This window comes from Gasterosteus aculeatus, chromosome 17 (assembly GCF_964276395.1).
Source record: "Gasterosteus aculeatus chromosome 17, fGasAcu3.hap1.1, whole genome shotgun sequence".
In the NCBI taxonomy this organism is placed as follows: domain Eukaryota; kingdom Metazoa; phylum Chordata; class Actinopteri; order Perciformes; family Gasterosteidae; genus Gasterosteus; species Gasterosteus aculeatus.
This window is the reverse complement of record NC_135705.1, coordinates 9,832,982-9,854,831: the sequence shown is the minus strand read 5'-3', so window position 1 is coordinate 9,854,831 and position 21,850 is coordinate 9,832,982. Positions and strand designations below refer to the sequence as shown.

At 42.0% G+C, this 21,850-nt stretch overlaps 1 protein-coding gene across 2 annotated transcripts in view; it reads right to left on the bottom strand.

Annotated features, from left to right (window-relative positions):
* Positions 1-314: 314 nt before the first annotated feature.
* srgap3 (SLIT-ROBO Rho GTPase activating protein 3) overlaps positions 315-21,850 on the bottom strand; it is a 41,010-nt gene continuing 19,474 nt past the window's right edge. The window contains exons 4-22 of one of the 2 annotated variants that reach the window (XM_078092067.1): positions 21,350-21,412; positions 19,090-19,275; positions 17,467-17,595; positions 15,373-15,594; positions 15,173-15,274; positions 14,338-14,535; positions 13,991-14,075; positions 12,092-12,119; positions 11,657-11,759; positions 10,752-10,812; positions 10,017-10,094; positions 9,771-9,905; positions 9,173-9,278; positions 7,815-8,042; positions 7,602-7,675; positions 5,450-5,630; positions 5,167-5,316; positions 4,745-5,060; positions 315-3,529 (exon numbers count right to left, since the gene is read on the bottom strand). In XM_078092067.1, coding sequence (XP_077948193.1) covers positions 3,083-3,529; positions 4,745-5,060; positions 5,167-5,316; positions 5,450-5,630; positions 7,602-7,675; positions 7,815-8,042; positions 9,173-9,278; positions 9,771-9,905; positions 10,017-10,094; positions 10,752-10,812; positions 11,657-11,759; positions 12,092-12,119; positions 13,991-14,075; positions 14,338-14,535; positions 15,173-15,274; positions 15,373-15,594; positions 17,467-17,595; positions 19,090-19,275; positions 21,350-21,412 — 2,892 coding nt within the window. In that variant the 3' untranslated portion in view covers positions 315-3,082. Of the gene's footprint in view, positions 3,530-4,744; positions 5,061-5,166; positions 5,317-5,449; positions 5,631-7,601; positions 7,676-7,814; positions 8,043-9,172; positions 9,279-9,770; positions 9,906-10,016; positions 10,095-10,751; positions 10,813-11,163; positions 11,195-11,656; positions 11,760-12,091; positions 12,120-13,990; positions 14,076-14,337; positions 14,536-15,172; positions 15,275-15,372; positions 15,595-17,466; positions 17,596-19,089; positions 19,276-21,349; positions 21,413-21,850 lie in introns of both variants that reach the window. The other variant, XM_078092068.1, reaches the window with a different exon arrangement.

Genomic DNA, 21,850 nt, shown 5'->3' with positions numbered 1-21,850 from the left:
CTGCCATGTTTTCCACTGTAGTCCTGAATGGAAAAAACAAATAGGAGCTCTAGGCAGCACCATTTGTGCTTATGCGCTAACGACTGCTGTGTCTAAATCTGCTCCAACATAAGGCCAATTTGAATCCTGGGTTAGGAATTTTTATGCCAAAGTACGAACAGCTAAGAATATTTAACATGAACAACAACAGAAAAAATGCTCCCATAACATTATCTGCTTATCAATTAACGTGATTGACCTTTCTTTTATAACTGGACTCCAGATTGGTATTTTGGCCCCACTAATTAAAAAATAATTCACTCAAAATATCCAGATCACAGAGCAATAATGGTTTTATTTGGATGCAGGGGTTTCCTCATCCAGTCAGTGGTATGGTGTACATTACATCACAGGGTTTCAACCAACCAGACACTCATCAACAAACAGCACCACTAGACAAACAATTAAAGAGAAGGTAAACAGTGTAACAGCAACTCACACTCGGGTTCCCACAACATGACAGTCTGCTCTAATTCGGTGATGTCCTTTTTGATTATTAACGTATTCTTCTCATGTCAGCAGACTAACAGTGTAACACATTTTAGCATATATTCCAGGAAAGAAATGTCTGGGATCATCACATTTAGGGACAAGGATAGCGCATAGAGTGCCTTATAAACTCTGCAGGACGACCGCCCATTACAGTCCCTCTGTTTTCAACAATACTGCAATGAAGGATAGGAGGGAGGGAAGGAGGAAGGGAGGAAGGGAACGACAAGTTACGGCTCAACCACAGCACAGGCAGTTCACACGGAAACCAAAAAATGTAGAGAATTATTCTGAAATGATTCTACTAAACCTCACCGGATAGACAGTAGTCTTCAGCGATCAGTCCAAACACAAAAAAGCCTTTCATGATGAGTGTTCTGTATTTTATCAGAGGAACGTTCTTACACAATGTATTCCTTGTGGTGGTTTGACAACGTAGTAGCAGTAGAAAGTAGAGATAAAAAGATCAGTTTATAATAAAGAACTAATAGACAACGTGTTACAGTAAAAAAAGTAAATATAAAAGTTCAATAAAAATTGATGTTGTGCACAAAAGGCACTCAAATCTTCTGCTCCACTTACACAGATTCTATAAATAAAAAACAAAAACAGTCCTGTTAAATATTCGGATGATAACTTCACTTTTTCAACTTGCGTGCTTTCTTTATATTTCCATAAACGTATGCTTTTTTGTAACATATTTATATTTTTCACATTTTATTGATAAGCTTTGCGATTGTAATATCATCATAATGGCCTCGTAAAGGTTACGGTATCCACTGGTTTGTCACAAGAAGAAGCGATACCAGCAGTAATCAGCAGAGGACGTGAGTGCACTGTCTGACTTTAAATACTTCTTGTTCTGGCTGACTGCAGTAGACAATGGAACCTGATTCCCATGCTAATATTTAAGGGGATTTCACTCATTCAAGCGGTATTTTCTTTTACTTTCATTTTAGCCACTGCTACTACTACTACTACTAGCAGCTGGATTCATCATTCTCAATACCATTTCTTAAAAAATCCAATATTTACTTGATTTGTGCATTTTACCAAGGCAAGGCACCACATACAGGAATTGTTAAACTTCTGTGGAATATGAGTCCGACATGATGCCAAACATGCAGAGTCGAGCAGGGTCTTTTGGATGCGGATAACAAGGTCTCAGGCCAGGAGCTGTCAGACGGACAGAAGGTAAAATAGACCAAAAATGTTCCAAACTGTTTCTCTATTTAGTTTTCTTCCAAGGAAATTTACAGCCAGAGCATGAAGCTTTCTATCGATAAAGATAAGAAAAGTATGTCACAACGTCTACAGAGGAACTGTCAAAGCGTATTTTTCCATGTATCTTATGCAATGATAAAAATAAAACAAGTTAGATGGGAAGTTGCAGGGTAGAAATGGGCAGGTATGTCAAACAAATAACGAAGAAAAACATATTCAGGCTTTGTTGTCCGTTCAACAGCAATCAGGTTTTCTACAGTACAATTACCAAATATAATCTAACAGCATACATAAACTATTTCCAATTAATCTTAACCAATCAAGTCTGTTAATTACTGAAGACGTTAAGAAGGTGCTTAATTATCTTTACTCCAAGTGCCATTTACAGCCAACCTTTTTCCTTTTTTGTTTCAGCCTGTACAAGATCAACACTTTAAAAATGACTAGCTATATATTATGTACATGTTTACCACAGGGTTCCTACAGTATATTACTTGATGCATTAGTTAAGTTTTTCCACAGTCCAAACTCACAAGATGTCGAACTTGCCCTGTTCTGGTCAGTATTTGTCAGACTCCAGAGATCTTCATGCTGGAATGTTTTTTATCTTAGGCTAAAATCTGAAATTTGATTCAAGAAAATGAGGTTTCAGACCAATATCTCAAGCTTCAAATGATCATATGAGTAAATCCCACACATTTTTCAATGTGTTCCTCATGTCATGCGGACCCTGCATGCAGAAGTGTATAATGTCACTAAGCTGTTACTTAACATCCACTGTATTATAGTACAAACAGAAAGCACTGCAACTTCAAGTAAGTTTGTATGTACAGCCTTAAGGCCTGCGAACTACAGTAAACGGTAATTAAGCACAAATATCATCCGTCCAGATGAGCCGTTTCATTCACACCAGTAGGAGTGACTGAAAACCCTGCTGGACAACGTGTGCTGTGTGTAAACTATTCCTAAATGTCACACAAGTATTGCTTCACTTGCATTGTTTGTATCTCTGCAACGAGATCACAGCGACAGATTTTTTTTCTATTGAAACTGAGGTAAATATGACATGTGTGTATTCCTATACATATTTTCTTTTACTAAATCAAGTTTCAAAGACAGTGGAACTTTGTGCAATCACACCTCGACAGCTTCATCCACCCTTTTATCACCATGGTAACATGTTGTAGGCTCACGAGCTTCCTGAATATATGAAATAAGTCAGGCAGAAAAACAGATAGGAAAATATCCATATCTGCTTCTCACATACCAGCACTCATTTCTAAGTAAGCTTTCCCCTTACTTAGGAAGCTTTACACCATTCCTACCTCTGCTACATGGTACCCGACTTATCTCCAGCCTCACTGGACACATTCATGTTAGAAGCAGCAGCAGTACTGTTACTAGGAAACATCTTTTCAGTGGGAGTCACAGCCGGGCTGCCGACCCCTGAAGAGCTGGAGCTGCTGGAGCGATGCTGCGTAGAAGCAGCGCGGACTGGCCTCATGGGCGGGGGGCGTAGCTGAGTCCCAGCCAGCCGGGCGGAGAGAGTGGGTTTAAAGGTTGTCATCATCTCAGAGGTAGAGCTGCTGCTGCGGCGCATGGCTGCCTCCGGGTCACGAATCATGATGGTGTGCAGAGGACTGCCAGGCTCAGAGCTAACTGGGTTCTTCATCGGCTCCAGAGTGTCCAGGACCACGTCGGGGGCCTGCTTCACGATGTTCTGCCGCTCCAGCTCACGGAGCTCATGGAGCGCAGTCGTCATAGTTTTCTCTATGTCCTGGTTGAGGAGAGATGAAGATGAGGAGAACAAAACAATCAGAAATAACAGCCAGGTAAGAGAGACATGTAGCACTCAAAGAATTCAACATATACATAGCGTTTTAACCACAAATCCAAAATGTTAAGCATCAACATGCCTGAGGGTAGAAGCTTGAACAGTCCATGTTGGGGGTTGAACAGTCCCACCCCCAACATGGACTGTTCGAGCTTCTACCCTCAGCCAGGAGGTATAGAAGTGCCAAATGCAGGACCACCAGACTGAAAAACTCTTTTTTCCCCACTGCCATTAGAGCCATCAACAGCTGAGAGGACCTGACTCACAACTGGTCTGCACTCGTTAGCTTGTTAGGATTTCACTTGTACTGTACTGTTAATTTATATTGCACACATTTCATTTAATTTAAGTTTTTCTTTTACAACCTGCTCAGTTTTGCACTTTCCCCTTACCTCATTTCTTCCTTATTTTTATTTTTATTTCATGTACATTTATGTAAATATTGTATTTTTATTTTTATTCTAAAATTGGTCGGCTTTCCAGAAAAGGCAAGCACAAGAATTTCAATACACAGGGCGTGTGCAATTGACAATAAAAACTCTTTGAATTATTGTTGAACATTTTCAAGTAAAGACTTGAACATGATTCATTATGTAATATGATAATAACAATATAAATGATAATAATATTTTGTTTGGCCAATGTAATGTAGCCTAAACCGAGGTAGTATTCTGATTTTAATACACTGCTTATCATCTTGAAATTACCTTTAGTACGTGTTGAACAATTGAGGTTTAGACAGCTGAATCATGGCGCTCTCTCTCTCTCTTTTAACCAACCTCACAAATCCCCTTTTATGCCACAATTGCCTGACATTTAATTTAAAAAAGGATTGGTACTGAGACTGGGGATCAGGTTAATTGGGGACTTTAAATTGCCCATAGATGTGTGAATGTGAGTGTGAATGGTTGTGTGTCTCTGTGTAGCCCTGCGATTGGCTGGCGACCAATCCAGGGTGAACCCTGTCTATCGCCCGAAGTTGGCTGGGATGGACTCCAGCCCCCCCGCGACCCTGTGTGCAGGATAAGCGGTTTGACGATGGATGAATGGATTGGTACTGAGACCATAGTGCCACCAAACAGTCACATATAACCAAATCAAATCAACTCAATCAAAAGAATCTTTCTCTGTATTCATTTTCAGTTTTTCCCGCCCTACCTCAGCTAGCGCTTCCGTCTCCAGGGATTTGTGGTCCCCGAGGCTGCTGTGACGAGTGGCCGCTGGCAGCGGTCTCAGAGGGTGGCCTTCAGGATAGGCCTTCCTGTCTGGGTAGTTGATACTTCCTGCGCTGCCGAAGGTGCCGAGGCGCCTCTTTTCTGGGCTCTCCACACGAGCCTTGGCGATGGATACCTTGTGGGGGCTGCTGGGACAAGCTGCGGCCCTCGGCGGTGTATCGGCTCCTCTGGTTGGGCTTTGGGTGTCCGCACCACTCCGACGACGTGGTATTGTGGCTCCGTCGGACCGCAGCCTTGACCTAAAGCCGGAGAAAAGATGGGATCAACATTCGGATGGGAAAACTCCTCAATATCCCTCACGAGAACTTCTCTTACGAGTTTGTGTTATTCTTATTTGTTTTTCACCTCCCCATGACTCCTCCAAAGTTGGAATCTGGCGATTGTTCACATGGTGATGGAACGTCGTTTTTGGATGAACCCTTGTCATCCAGCAATGGTCCGCTGCTCGCTTCGCTATCTGCTTTCTGGCTGAGGTTATCTGAGAAAGCATCGTCCCTGAAAGAGAAGAGGCACTGATGGTGAGCGTAAAACACACATATAAGAAGAACGCGTCGCGTATGCCGACAGCAATTACTGATGATGATTCTAAATGTAATGACTTGACACGAGATAAACTGCTGTTACTCACAGGTCTTGAACTACAATGTACTGATGTGGGATGAGGCCATCCACACCATTGTGACGTCCCTCCCACCAGTCTTCAGATGCTCTGTGATACAGTAGCAGAGAGGCTCCTTTTTTGAATGACAGCTCTCGGGGAGTCCGTCCGACGTAGTCAAACTTGGCGATGGCCTCAATCTGTTCAACCTCTGAAAACATAAATAAACATATATCAGCAAAACAATTTACACTCCTGGATGTTACCCCCAAATGTTTGTCATCTCACTCAGTTCACACTGCACATCCCTCAAACATAGAGCTAAAATATAACAATCCTTCATAATGAAAAAGGATTCATCAATAATTACAAAACGCATGATTGCATGACAAACAAGCACTACTGTTCAGACATGCTGTATGAGAAATAACTATTTTAGCTCACGAGTCAGATATATTCAGAGGGTTTTGCATAGTCTAAAAAGAAAACCTAGTCTTGTATTTCAGCAGCCAGCCAGCAGATGTCAGCCAGAGTCAACTGTATGGTGACAGCAATTAGCTCTTGCCAAGAAAGTATGAAAAATAAATGAACCAAGGGGAGCAAAGATGTGGAGGACGACAATCGCAGTTGGGAGTGAATAAAGATAAAAACATGTTTTATTCATATTTGATTTAAAGTATTAACAATTGAAAAGGTACAGAACAGTTTCCTAGTTCTGAAACTATCTTGGTTCTCTTTCATTCAAAGGTTGCTGCTGCAGGAAGAAACCAACTGATCTGGCTACACAAACCACAGTGCAACACCTTAGACAGTGAGGCCACGTAACAGCAGCACGGAGGTCTGCAGCGGCAGAATCTACAGCAGTCAATCAGTTGGTGTGTCTTTTACAAGTAAGAAAAGAAAGGGTCAGGATCCCTCATTACAAATGCAACCAACAGCACAAATGTCCCCCCGTTCTGACCTCACGCACTCAATATACAAACACGCATGTGAACACTACCTCTTCGCATACGATAGATATTATTCTGTTTACTACACTTGTTTTGGCTTTTGTGCAAAGCCCAGTTATGTATTCAAAGCTCGGAGGATAATTGGGGGAAATAATGCACAAAGGAGAAAGTCTCAGGAGAATTGCTGACTAACACTGAACAAAGAGCAAGTGGGGGAAGCGGGAGGAGAAAGACTCTCTCTCTCACACACACACACACACACACACGCACACACACACACACACACAGACAGATCAAGGAGGAAGCACTGCATGCCAACACTGTTACTCAACTTCAAACATCACAAAGGCTTTTGCAATCATAAGCTATTGCAGCACAGAACTCATCTTTCAGTCAAAATCCCTCAGTGGAAAAGGTAATTCTATACAACTATCTTATCCTCAAAGTCGCCTTACAGCAAATATTATGCAAAATCCATCCGATACTTTTTGCCAAAATGTGAACCTCTTTTGGATTTTCTATATTTTCTAAGTATGAAATAGTCACACGTTTAAAAAGATGGTGTATCAGATAACATAATTTTACGCTTGCTCTGATATCGACTAACAATTATCATTAGACACAATCTGTCAGGAAAAATAAAAAAAATAGCCCGCGTGAAGATTAAAACCAGTGCCAGCAGCTCCGTGCACCTGTATGTGCGTTTCTTTTAGTTGTATAATAAGGTCTGCATGCGAACATGCTCACAATAATAACATTAACTTGATAACTTTAGCTCGCAGCAACCATCTTAGTTTAGCATGTTAGCATGCTCATAGTTGCTTATTAGTAATAAACATAAAGTACAGCTACTTGTTCACAAAGTCTAAAGTATTTAGCAAATTAAAGAAAAACTGATGGTTAAGTTACTAGTTCTTCTTGAGGGGGGACAAACGTATCTGTACCACCTTTAGAGGTATGGAAACAATCATTGTCGAAGAACTCAAATGTCAACATGTTGGTTAAAAGTCAAAAGATCACCAATATCAGCTCATTGTCATGGACCATGAATTTCTGAACTGAATGTCAAGGCAATCGATCCAAAGGTCTCTGCCTGGACCCGACTCACAAACAGAGAAACGGACCCATAGGCCCACATTGCCCAACCCCCCCCCCCCCCCCCCCCCCCCCCAGGGAAATAGCTGCGTAATAACAACTCCTCCGCTTGAAACATGGCAACATGATGTACTGACCGTCATCACTGGTGTGTTGTTCAGTTCCATTGTCAGCCTCGTCAATAGCTCCTGGTTCACTATGGGGGCTGTCACTGTGGGAGACAATGGAGAGGTTAAATAGACGTTGGAACAATACAATGATACAACAATACATAAAATAAAACCCTTTTCTCTGAACCAAAACAAGCGCAGTCATAATACAAGTGTATTTTTCTAACCACCAGTACTCACCAGTACTCCTCCCCCCCAGTCATGCACTTCTCATACACCGGGCCGTCCAGCTCACGTTGATTGGGAAAGATGAGTTCATTGTGGATGATGATGGTCTTGATGACCTCGTTAACATGTGCCTGGCACGATACAGGGTCCTGCCCGTCTGGGATGGGCATCAGGGTCGGACCAAAACAGATGGCCAAATTGTATGGATCCATCATGTTCTCGTCACTGTACTGGGAGAGACTGGGGGGCGGGGAAGGGGAGCATTGTGTATTTAAAGATGTAAGCAAACACATAAAGGTAACATGATAAACAGTGTTTATTGTTTGTGCCGGGATTCCCTTTTGGTTTACTTCGGGTGATATTCAAGAATCATTGGCTTGGTTATTACTAAACCTTCAATACCAGAATGTTTGGCCAATTGGGGACAGATGGAAAAAGCTGTGAGACCAATACTGACTTATTACCTCCCTTTTGCTTTTTACATCTAGCAGGTTTTTTCGCTCTATGGTTGCCAAATAATTCACTATGTTGAACAACTGGCTGCTAAATCTTTTGTTTTCCAGCTGGACATGCTATTTTTAAAGTAAAAAAGTAAAAACCAACACATTAAGCTGAAAGTCCTAGGCGTAATAATTTCCTGCGTGTTCATTACCTTTTCTGATTCTATTCACACACTAGCAGTCATGTGTTCCATTGTTAGAATTTAAACTATGCAGCAGACCCGTGTCATACAGAGTCAGAGTCCGGTTTCAATTTAATAAAGTTTTGACATAAAGTATTAGATCTCATTGCACAGCTTAGTTTTGCTCAAACAAATAGACTTAGTCAGCACATGCCAGAATCCAAATCATTGGGTGGTACATGAGGAAGTCATGATCAGTTATTTTCTTGCATATTATGAACAAGCGGAGGCTAACCAGTGAAACCACAGCTGGAACCCCTCCAACAATGACGGGGGCACAGAGCAGAATTAAACCTGGTGGATGAAATCAAACTCTTTGTTCTGAGGGCAAACCTAGTAAAAGGACCATTATGGCATCCATTTTAAGAAGACAGCTATTGTGCTTCAGTGAAGCATGAGTTTCCGAGACCATAAATAACTCCTAAAACACTGCCAACAGATGTAGCAAAAAATAGCGGGTTAGATTTGTTTAAATATATTTTTCCATCTTGTTTTTCCGCTTTGCTCTCAATTCTTTTGTGTTTGTTCAACATGGATTTTCTCTATCGAAAATTCAAATTTTCCAGTTAAGCTCAAGACTAAAATATCTCACTGACTTTTGTGAAAAGAATGTATTCATCTTTACATGGTTGTCTTTGTAACCCAGGAACTGTTGCATATAATGCAAGGTGAATCCGTGCAAACTCACTGATTGAGAAAAGCAAAAAGGTATCTCATGACAATTATGACGACGCGAGAAAGAGTCACAGTGATCTGCTGGATGTGATGTGCTCTCTCAGCTCCAGATTCCAGCTCTGAAACAAAAAGAAAAAACACAGACCAGTGAAACAACTATGGTTCACACTGAAAAAAAACAAGAAAAATATTGCTTTAATCTTTTATATATGGCCACTAAAACTTTAACATCAGTCAACTAAAACACAATATACACCAGATCCTGGAAAGGAGCATTGATCAAAGAGAGCTAAAGCAAAAGGAGAAGAGATTCCAAAAACTGTTACTTGACCCCCCTGTCTTTCACCAGACTACTAGGGCACCACTCAGTGATCAAACTATTACTGTAGAAACAGCAGGGAGATTATTCTGCGGTGAACTCGCTCCCCTTCTCCCGTTAAATATCAGGCAGAGAGCCCTGGTGGTGAGATTGATTCCATATGCTGCAGCGCATGCCTTTCTCCTCGCCAGTAAAGCGGAGTTTCTAAGAAACAGTAAGGTGTGTTTTCTCTCTTTTCCATCCAACCGGCTCACCAGTGAGCGGGATTGCTTTTGTGTTGTGCGTGACTTACTGATGGTAGAGATGAAGTCCAGGAAGCGCTCCTTTGGGAAAAGGGGGTTCTCTAGTCCTCTGAAGTACAGCTTCAGCACCCCCGCCACTGAGTTGATATCATGCTCATTCTGGTCATCGATCAGGGGATCCTCTCCTGATTAAGATATTCATGCAGGCTTTCAGTAGTGACATTTGGTAGGTTCAACCTTTTAGTCTTTTGTTTACATGAAAAGGGGGAGGGGGATGCAATTTGTTTTTGCCTCACCTCTCTCAAAGGAGTTTTTAATATCATTAACTTCCACCTGTGATCCCGGCACGCGGAATATGCCTTGCTGCTGCAAGCCTGAAAGAAATAAAACCTAAGATTACGCTACAGTGACCGTTGCCAGCTCCATGCGGCTCCGTTGGAAACACATAACACAGAGCAGGAAATGTAATCTAGTCATAAAGAGAGATGCGTATTTTTCCACGAGAAGGCCCCTGCAACATATGGTTTCAGTTAGAGGGTTCCTAATCAGCTTTCTGGGGTTTCATTGGGTCCAGATCCAGAGAGGCCTGCAGGCTACAGCAATGAGTCAAAGACAGATGTGAGGGTGGAAAGGGAGGAGTTATAAACATGTGTGTGTGTGTGTGTGTGTGTGTGTGTGTGTGTGTGTGTGTGTGTGTGTGTGTGTGTGTGTGTGTGTGTGTGTGTGTGTGTGTGTGTGTGTGTGTAGGGGGGGATTGACTACACCAAGACAAAAGCCAAATGAGACTTTCAAAACTCTGTGTGTGTGATCTGTTGTTATGAGCCTGTCAAATTACTGGCAGGGACGCAGAGACTAGAGTTGCAGAGGAGGTCAGTACCTAAGGTCATTTGTGGAAATGGATCGTCTCGTCCAATAGCTGCTGTCACTTCTTATGAGGCTGAGGGAACATTCAGAAGGACTCCATAGCATGCTTTCTTTTTCTGTCCTTTCGCTCAGAGGTAGTGGTTACAACACCGTGATGTGAGACTTACCGTAAAGATTGATGTGTCTGATGCAGCTTTCAACTACAAGTGGGATTGGTTGACCAGAATCCTGAAATCAAATGATTTGTAAATAGAACTCAGACAGAATATACAAAAATATACACCCATTGCTAAAAAAACATTTATACAGCAATGTTATTAACAAGTAACCGTCACTAAAATGTTAAACAATTATCAATACCCACAAATAAAGAAACTTGTGTTCAAGTGCATATTAATTAAAGACTAATGCCTCATTAACATTTTATTGCAAGTCGTATGAGCATTGAGAAACAGACAAAAACATCCAAACTATAAGACGCTGTTATTAAAAACTTTATCAGTAGTGGAAACTCGCATCATGCAAGAGGAGCCCAAGCTGCAGCCAGTTTAGTGCCCTTGTGCCCTGAGCTACAGCTACCTGAACGCGGGTACGGGCATTCCTTCTTCCTCTGGGAGAGAAAGCCACCGAGTAGCAGAGGAAGAGAGGACATAGAAGCACAGAGTTAGAAAAGCTTGGATGACAAATCACCCTACAGGAGGTTAAAGAAGGCACAAGGGCCGGCAATAGGAAAGCTACTGCAATGCAGTGAAGGGTTGGGTGCGGTGAGGGACAAAGCAGATCCACTGCTGTCTCCTGCCTCTCAAACGTGTAAAAAATGGGTTAAAAATAAATAAATTCTTCTGGAGTGCAATAAGGAGACAGCTGACTGCCGCTCTGTCTACACCGGCAGAACCGCAGAAGGGAGGAGGAGGATTAGGGGTTAAACAGAGGCGTTATATATCACAATGACGGGCAGCTGGAAGGGGGTGGAACGGAAGGCCAAAGGGAAGAAGAGAATGAGAGCAAAGGCTTTAGCTGCCTTGCCCTCCTGCTCCACAGGGGCCGCTCAGACATACACCACCAGAGGTACCTCGATGAAGGTCTCCATATTGCCGTTAAACAGCTTATGGTTAAACATGGAGCGTGGCCTAGACTTCCGCATTTTCTGTGGCTTAGGGGGGAGGGTGGGGGGCCTGTGAAGTGATGGACAAATAATAAAAACACACCATATTCTTTGAAAACTGTACCAAACATGGTGAGAGAAAGCATGAATGAACAAACATTTAAACTTAAACAAGCTTAAAAGCTTAAACAAATCAGTAAAAAAAGTTTAGGTTAAACTTTGAAGTTTTGTGAAGGTCTTTAATAAATGACGCGTGACAAAAGTCAGCGGACCTTCAGTTAAACACTCCTTCCATCGCAACTTAACGATTTATTCTCTACATACATTTTCTTATATATTCTAACAATCTGAAAAACACTGTAGGACCAGTGCTTCATGGCTGAAAGGCAAAGGACATCATACCTTGTAGTTCCACATTCAGCCCTTTCCCCTGAGGAAACAAAAAAAAAACACAAAAGAGATTTGTTAAATCTCTGTGGTACATATTATACGGACTCCAGCAGTGTCCACCATCACTGAAGGGTTTGATGCAACACAACATGACCATTGAGGGAGAGACGGATGGAGCAGTCTGACACCATTGAGAAAAGAAGCTATTGAGCAGTCGTCGCTGAAGCCACATGGGACCTAGAGGACAGGGGGTTACAGGCCCCCTCGCAGAGCAAAGAAAAGGGGTTTGGCGGCTGCAGTGTGTGTATTATGTCGGGGATGTTTGTTCACTGAGCCTTTTGTGATGCATTTCCAACAACACGCGCATATGCATGGGTAAAAAAGATTTAAGGTCATAAATAAAGTCAGCTAAATTGTTTGAGTAATTTAAGAATATGTCGGAGTTTAAGTTTCTACTTTTAACAGTCATCATTCGGTCAGTCGATTTGAAGATGACCCGGATTTTCTTCGGGAACTGAGATTGTGTCTTTGTCTGCCAGTGACTGGATTATCAACTGGAAGGCAGTCTGTATTGACCCCCCCCTCCCCTCCCAAAAGCATTCCAACATTATTTCTTTACTCCATCCAACAATGGACAAAGAGAGCAGAGGCTAAGCCATTTCTCAACACATCCTTCTGGCAGATGGACAGGGTCTCCGGCGCATTCATGTGAAAAATGAACAACAGCACATTTCGCAGACAGCCTTCCTTTGAGTGATAGCCTCTGCCTTCCTCTGACAAACCAACCTCAAAATCATAGACTTTCTCAAGCGAAAATCGGAGTTGATTTTCCCCTAAATTCATTTGAAAAGTGCCAGTCATTGATAGCGGGATATTGAGTGGGAATCAGATTTACTGAACAAGGGAATCGGTGACTCCCTATCGGGGAAACGAGGGCGGGCAGATATCCCTGCACCATCTTGTCTGGTGCCAGGGCTCAACATAATGTTTTCATTAATACTTGCAGTAAGATGTAAACGCCATGTGGCACCCAACAGTCTTATCTTGTTCCCTCTGTCATGAACACAAACAACCACGCACACACACACACACACACAAACGCGGTACTTTGGGCATGAAGCAACGGGGCTAATGAGCACGGCGCAACCCTGATTGATCGGCTGAATAATTAAACATGGGTGGTACCTGGGGACGCCATGTGTCGTGTTCATACACACTCTTAGCTGCTCCATCGTGGACAAACTAATAGCTCTGTCCAAAGAGGGACATCAACTATAATATGAGTGTTTGTGAATGCAAAAGCACGCAGATGATAGTTTGCCACAGAGTCAATCACAAAGACATGAAAGCACGGGGGAAATAAAAACAGGAATGAACCAATCCGAGGAGCGAAATGAGAAAGGCGTCAGCTGTCTGTGCCTGATTCTCTTTTCTAGGAGGTGAACCCCTGATGCAGGAGCAGCTGCAGGAATGGGCCTGCGTCTGGTCCTGCTGATTGATTGGGCATAAACTGTTCACGGCTGAGGTGACAAGGAGACCCCTGGGAAAGGGAGGGGCCGAGGGAAGCCTTTCTCCTGCGGCATGAAAATGTAAAACCTCCCTGCGGCTTCGCCACATAGAGACTAACCAGATAATGCTTTGACCAATGGAGATAAGCAGAATGAGGAATGGATACTTCAACGTAGATATGGTCTGATTTTAGTGTGGTAGTTTTCTATTTGAATATCAACTCTCATTACTTCCTGCTTTCCTAAAAAATGCTTGTCTTTGCAGACTCCTATACCTCATTCGCTGTTGCTAATTAGATAAGACCAGGGCCATCATCACCCGAGGGCATAGATTTTACAGAGCTGTGGAAGGATTTTCTGGGTCATAGATGAAGACGGACGAAGACGAGAATCGACTCCTTACCTTCGCCCAGTGTTTGCTTCAGTAAGTCATGCTTGGCCTGCAGCTTAATGATGAGGTTACTACCATTCAGGTACTCTTTGAATTTCTACATACAGAGAGAAGAAGGCAACAATGAGTAAACCGCTGCACCAAACCACTGTTACATGAGCCCAGTCAAATGATTCAGAGCTCAAATCAGCATAAATTCAATCTGTTCTAGTTTAATCTAATTTCTATTTGCAGAACATGTGGAAATGAATACTGATGGTGTGATTTTGAAAAGCAGAGCAACGCTGGGGTTCACAGGAGGCCAGTATAGCCATTAACATTTTGGAAGCATAGACTGATCAAAATTGACAGGAACTGACCGTAAAGTAGAACATTTCTGTCTCCTGTTGGTTGGCCCTCCTCTTGGCTACATTCAGCTTGCTCATGTACAACTCCGAGGCCACGGACTTAATAGATTCAGTGGAGCGGCTGTGGTGAAAGGCATCCGACATGTCAAAGTCCTCTACTGTCAGCATGTCCTGCAGCGTCTGCATGCTGGCATCCAAGGTCTTTCTCACCTGCACAGATGGGGTGAAACGGAGAAGTAAGAAGATGACATATGATGCATCATATTGTATTCAGTCTTTTCTCAAATTTCACTTTTTTATGGCAAATATTTTCCAAGTATCAGACTTGGAGTAACTATTACACTAAGACATGAAAAGGAAAAAGCAAATAACCAAATTGTAAGTGTAAATTACTGAAGGAGGCTTTTTGTTTGCGCGGAGATATAGTTAATTTCCAATAATGGCAGGGCTCCATTATCCAGAGCACATGGCACAGGGAGACAAGGAAGAGGCAGAGTCATTGGCAAAGGAGAGTCTAACAGGAGCTGGTTATTAGAGCATCCTTTTGTGTCTGTAGCACTTAATGAGAAAGTCCTCTCTTCATCACAAAATAGACAATTTCACATATAACATCATAGAAAACATTAATGACAACACGCTGATGCTGTGACAATATTAATATATTCTTGCCTCCTGCAGAGAAAGGGTCATTGGAGTGAAATTGCAATGAGAACAGATGGTGATGTGGCCCTCCTACTTGGCTCCAGGGTAAATGAGGCAGAGCTTGCTATTTTTGAGGGGGTGGGGCGGGGGGGCGGTGGTGGAGGTGGGGGTTGCTGGACAGACACCAGCCGTCATAAATCCTCACCTCTTCATTCTCAATCTTTAGCGTAGCTAAGCGGGACTGCAGTTGGTGGTAGCGCATCAGGAGTTCAGTCTGGACAGGCTGCTGGGCGCTCACCTGGCACACCTGAGGAGGCGAAGAAGTTTAAAAAAACGCAATGCTCGGAAAGTGACATTGATTTTAAGTGAAAAACAAATCTGCTACCAACATATTGAGCACCTCACCTCATCGCCCATGTGTGGCAGGTACTCAAAGCGCATTGGAGGGCAGAACACCTGGTTATGCATATCCATTATCTTGTGCTTGTCACTGCGGGAATCCAGGTTGTCCACTGCATTTTCTATGACATCCAGTCCCTCGTGGCGTGATGTCTCCAAGTTATACTCGGCAGACAAGTAGGTCCTGAGGGTGCGTGCTAAGCTGGCATGGTAGCCCAGGTCACAGCACTGCGGAGATTACATGTTTGATAAATAATCAGGAAAACATTCTGTAAATGTCACAGTGGATGTAGTTGAAAAATAGAGTCTGAAGTAATTCAGATGAATTCAACACAATCCTTGAAAGCAGTGTTTCAAGGATCCAAAAACAACAATGACTTCAACAATGAAGTGCTGAACACTTCTACATCATTCCTGCAGTAACGTACCATACACTTATTGCCCTGTAATTTGACAAATTACTATAGGTTTATCAGACTAAATGGAGGAATGCAAAAAGTTTCAGCAGAGTTGGCTGGTTTGATGACCTTCTAGCAGGTTCAGACCTATTTAATGGACTAAATCCAGAATTGCATCCTGCTGCAGATCACCTTTCAGCAATAGAAGTTCACAGAATTTCTGGAGCTAGCACAGTAGGACACCAGTGATAATCACAGAGTCGTATCATACCGAGCTGGATGAAGTGACCTAATTAAGCAGAAGATGGTAGTGAGGAGGTTTAGAGGGAGCTTGAGGCAGCTGACAGCTCATTGCGTCACTGTGTAAACTCTTTAACACTCTTTAGCACCGAGGAAGTACTCTTTCCACGTTAGTGCACAAGGCCCATTTGCACCACTCAGTCAAAGTGGCTCAATAGATTAAAGACTAAAGAGAGCCAATTAGCTTCTTTCTAAACAAGCAAATTGAGTGAGAGCACGTTCATATGCAGCAGCCTGAAGGAAGCAGATTATCAAGGAAGGAAGATTAGATACACTCTTTAATCGCAACACCGTTGAGTACCCACGTGCATCTGTTTTATATCTTTGCCATTAGAGCTCTGCAAGCATATTGTAGGTGAATACTGCACATTTACATTCATACATATATTTTATATGCCACTTATTTCATTTCAAATAAGCTCATGTTTTATTAGGCTGCCTTTAACTTCCACTGTCGCATGTAATCACCACTATAAATGTATGTACTGTGTGCAAAACCACTATGTGCATAATTACAGTTTTTTTGTGTATAATTAGTGTCTTTTGTACTGTGTGCTACAGCTAACTATTTACACCTCCAAGAAAGACTTCACCTTTGTAGGTAATTAAACTTATCTCCCAGGTACAGTAAGTGAAATACTTAATCATGCAGACAGCACAAACAAACCTCACTTCTCACAGCATCCATTATTTATAAGCAACATAGAAGGAACTCAACATGTTGGTGTTACTCAGAATTACTCTTCAACAGCTGACTTCTTTTTTGTTAACAACAACCTCATAGAATAGAGGAACTGGATAAAAAAAATAAAACAGATAAAGAAATGTTTATTGAGAATAAGATTAAAATGCAAATAAAGTCTTAAAGTCAAACCGTCCTGAAATGTTCACATGAAAACATTATAAAAGATTTTGTCTAAAATGGCCAATAAGGAAAACGCCTTTAGACGTTTTACCTGGAGGGTGAGTGGCAGCAGGTCGCCCGGGGCTGAGAGCCCAGTGCCGACCACATCAACTGCATTCATGCTTGCAGGAACACAAACAATCACATGCTACGATCGTCCCAAACAACAAAATGACGACGACTCAAAGGTGTCAAAACTGAAAAATGTCCTTTGTAGCTGCAAAAACAGCAGAGCGCTGAGCTGACACTCATTTAGAAGCAATCAGTTTCCAGAATATCAGTGTTAAGTTTGTTGTGCAGGAATTAATAATGAACCATTATGGCAAATACATTAATTGGGGCCAACAGAGCAGCTCGAAAACAAACAGCTAACAGACTGAGAGTGAATGAAACTCAGGAACAGATGGTGAGAAAAGGCACAGCGCTGCAGAGTTAAATCAACATCAGAAATCCCAGCAGAGCGATATAAACAAACACATGTGCCTGCCGCATACTTACATCGATCATATCAGAGACGTCATGGATGTAATATTTTGCGACAACTGCATTTGTTGCTGCCAGGTTCAACAAATAGTCATTCCGGGCTTTTGTGCATTTCAGCTTATTCTCGGAGTACTTGGCTTGCCTCTGGGGAGGAGAGAAGAGACAGAGCCGATGAGGTGACAGACCATCAGTGCAGAGAAGGGAAGCAGTGGGACGGGTTTGAGTGTGTGCTCAGGCAGCTTTGGGACCAGCCTCGGGACGCAGAGACGGCAGCGGGACTTTGGAGATACTTCTAGGTGGTAACTTGTGTCACAGCTGGGATTTAGTCAGTAGACACTTAGCAGCAACTATCCGGTTGGTGAAATGTGGCTTCAAAGAGACATTCTGACATTTCGGTGTCTATGCTTCACTATGATTCACTTTTGGGCGAAACCAGAAAAAACCTGTCAAGTGTGAAAACACATTCACCAAGGAGACATGAAACGGGTTGCAGAAAGTTTCCCGAAATGTAAAATGATTCCTTGAAATAAAATATTTAAAGGGCACAGCAGGCAATCTGTGGACTTTTATTTTTTGTGTGGATTCGCAGGAATGTTTGCAATTCTAAAGAAGAGCAACCAAATAACATTTAGTTCCCCTTCTTTCTCTCTCCTTTCTTTAACCTGTTAGCAGGAAGAGCAATGCAACAAAAGACTAGATACAAAAAGTAGGGTGAAAATTCATTGACATGCTGCGTGTTATAAATAGTTTTCGGTTGCCAAACTAAGCAGCATCTCCAACAATACCAGCCTGAGGAGTGAGAGACGCTGTCATCCTGACAGCCTTTTGATTTCTTGCACCTGAGAGATAATGTGAGGTTGATGTTTGAGTAGAAATTCCAGAATAAGATCCAGAGTAAAACATGCATGGGTGCTTCTGAAGAACATGGTGCTCCAGAGACCACCAGCCCCAGTCTGCTTCCAGAGAAACCTTCATACAAAGAAGAAATCTACATAATATGGAAAGTGAGTTGGGTTGTTGGCAGAGTAATGCTGTCTTGTCAGTGAGTATTATTGCTTTCAGACCAGTTTTCTCCTGTGACTCAGACTTTCTGACATTATATTCCTGCTGGTATTTTTTCCCTCTCTTACTCGTGAGCCCAAAATGTAAAGCTGGTCCTCCATTTACTTCAAACCTTCTCATTAAGCTTCAGGAGAAGCTGCTTGACATGCAAAAACTGTGAATATTACACATACGTCATACGGGTTTATAATCTTTGGTTGGTGACTTGATCCCACAGACGTGATCAGACAGACATTTCTGACCACCTGGTGGACGTAAGTCAAATATTCACTGTCCTGTTCAGTCCTGAGCCAAATGCGGGACTTAATGTGCCACTGTGTTCAGCAGATGGTCGCTAATTTTGTCTGTCTGTCAAAATGTGTACATGCACAGTGGGTTTACAAATACAGCTGCCTGTACGGGAAGCTACAAAGTTCCGATGGAGGAACTGCAGATTTCAATGTTAATCCTTTGTGGGTTTATGACTGTGAGCAAACTTAATCTTAATCTGGCATAAATACCCAAATGATGGTTTTGGCTTTGCAGCTATGGCCCGTTATAAGTTAACATGCACAACACAGTTTGCCCCCTACTCACTTTTTCTTTCATCTTCTCAATTTTCCTGCCAAAGCTGCGCCTTGGTTGGCGGTCCTCGTGGCGCAGGAGGTTGACGTTGAGATCTCCGGACTTGCTAAACTGCTTCTCCTCCTGCTTCTCAGCGTCCTTCAACTTGCTCTCTGCACTGATGCTCTCGTTGTGGTACATGTGGTACGTTTTCATCACCTGCAGCAGGACCATGACAGATATTCAAAACAATAACTCAATAGCTTTCCATCATCGCCAGCATCATCGTCATTAGAGGCAGCGATAACTGAATTCATCATTTAGCAACTTATTTGTTTATTTATTAATTACTTTAAAAAAATGCCAATAATCTATGGGGGTCCTGAATAGAATTGACATTCTTCAATATTTCAATTGAATCCAGGGCACGAAGGTTGCGTGTCGTCTAGCCTTGGCTGTCACATCTCCAGCTCACTCGCTCGTCCCCTCTTGGCTTTCCCAGCCTCATCACTTGTATCTTTGCGTCACCCTGTACTTATTGTTTCGAGGTCCTTTCAACAGTAACAGTGACAACATTGATCTCTGCAGTTATCTCATCGCTTTGATTTCTTCTTAGGCACCTAAGCTTTAAAAACTCATCAAATCACATGTTTGCTGTTGGGTCACATGCAACTATAATCATCCAATGACCTCCAACCCTGTGAGAGTAATAAGTGCTGCGCCATAAGCAGGATCTATATTTTCCCCTCTGTGTGTGAGTAAATAGTACTCCTCTTACTGCAGTGCAGGGACTCTTATGAAAACCAGAACAACAGAGTGAAAAAAGCTGCAGTTAAAACACCTGGAAGTCAAATATATTTAGAATAAAATAAAATCCACTATTCCATCGCTATTCTATCTATCTATTCGCTGTCTATTACCACAGCGACAAAGCTGGACTTCTACAGTATATTGCTACTCTGCGTAGAGAGAAACTAACACTGGTTTCTCGCCAGGCAATGAAACTGTTTCCTTTCAACTTCCTCTGAATTTTCATGTAGCCGACTTTGAACTTCTCGACGTGAAGTTAGACACAAACTAATTTGCAGAAAGACTGAGCTTCAGCTGCATCTACTGGAGGTGTGTGTATAAGGTGTATAATAGTCAATAGAATGTATATACTTATTATATTTATTTACTATAAAGGTACACGCAAAATAGAGACAATATCTTATCTGATCTTATATTGATCTTGATAATACAGCAGCTATGATACTTTGATATTTCTTTTTCAGCCCTGAGGAGTAGTAAGTATATATTGAATACTGCTGAGGAAACAATGACTGAACTACAAATGCTTAAATGAATGGAACCAGCACCTTGGTCTGAAGGAGATATTGTCAATGTTGTTAACAGAAGAATAACCGTGTATGAGACTGAAGAGCAGACATGCGACTCCAGGTAGATTGGACAGATAAGACAAGCGTTATTGATCCCAGTGGGGATATTAAGTCAGTGCAGCCGGAAATTAAAATGGCTAAAAGCTCAAAAACCTGAACTTCACAGACACATTTTGCCGAGAGCTGGGAGTGGCTGGCTACTCATACACCCTGGCTTCTCCTCTTATTTCAGGTTTGGTGGGGACGACAAGCCACCAGAACGACAACAGGATCTTCACTCTCAGTAATGCTGCAGCTTCCTATTATGCTAGATCCTAGATTGCTGAAGTTGCCTGGAGCTCATCCAGCTTTCGGGCACCATGCCTCCATCAATGGGTAACTAAGCACAGCGCTCAGTGCAGCGCCACTATACGTTCATCTACCGTGTCCTGCAGGAAATCACAAATTCAGTACCTAAGTTCTTACCAGTTATCATGCAATTTATTGGAATGGTGAAGTTCACACAAGAAAGTGTAATGTTGCTGACACCTCATTTAAATACATCTGAGAAAATGTGGTATGGGAGATTTACTACTTAATTGATATGGTCCTATAATTCTGTCTTACTGATTCTTGAAAACCAAACTACCTAAACATAAAGTATGACAGGACACTTCCTTTCATGCTTCGTTTCAGCACCTTTTAACATTAGTATGCATGTGACGCAGCTTCAGGATGCCTAACAGTTGAAAAAAGGGGGAGTAAAAAAAGCAAAAGTTGTTCTAAATGTAAAAAGAAAAAAAAGGTAGAAAAATACAACTAAAAAAAGAGAGTACATGAAATATAATTTCAGAAAGCCAGTGAGGAAAGATAACAGGATGAGCTTATATATGAGATAAGGCATCTGCCAGTACCAGACGCCGTGTATTACTTACAGTGTAGAGTTCATTCGTCACCTTCACCAGCTCCTCGTGCATCTGAATCCCAATGTCCTTGCTCTGAAACACCGCAAGCAGAAATGACATTGGTGACACAACAAATCATGTTAGAGCCTTTAGTTGTGACCTCTTGGTCCCTTATAAGGACACAATGGCTTTGGTCAATCATGGTGAATATAATAATTGAATAATTTGGAACTTTCTCCTTCCAACAATCAGGATTTCTGGCCTGTAAAGAGTACAACACAAGAGAAGTTTTTTTAATTAATTAAAGAACAAAACCATAAAATACGCAATGGAAACTGTCTAAAGAGAGTTTACAACATCAAAAAACAATCTGAACAGGTACATTAAGTAATTAAGTATGCTTGATTGAATTTAAATGTAATTATCTAAAGTTTGAAACTAAAAGCATTAACTATTTTTTGAGTAAAAAATGAACCAGGCTGGATGGGGAAATGAATGAAATTAACGACAACAGTGCTAACAAAAATGGAA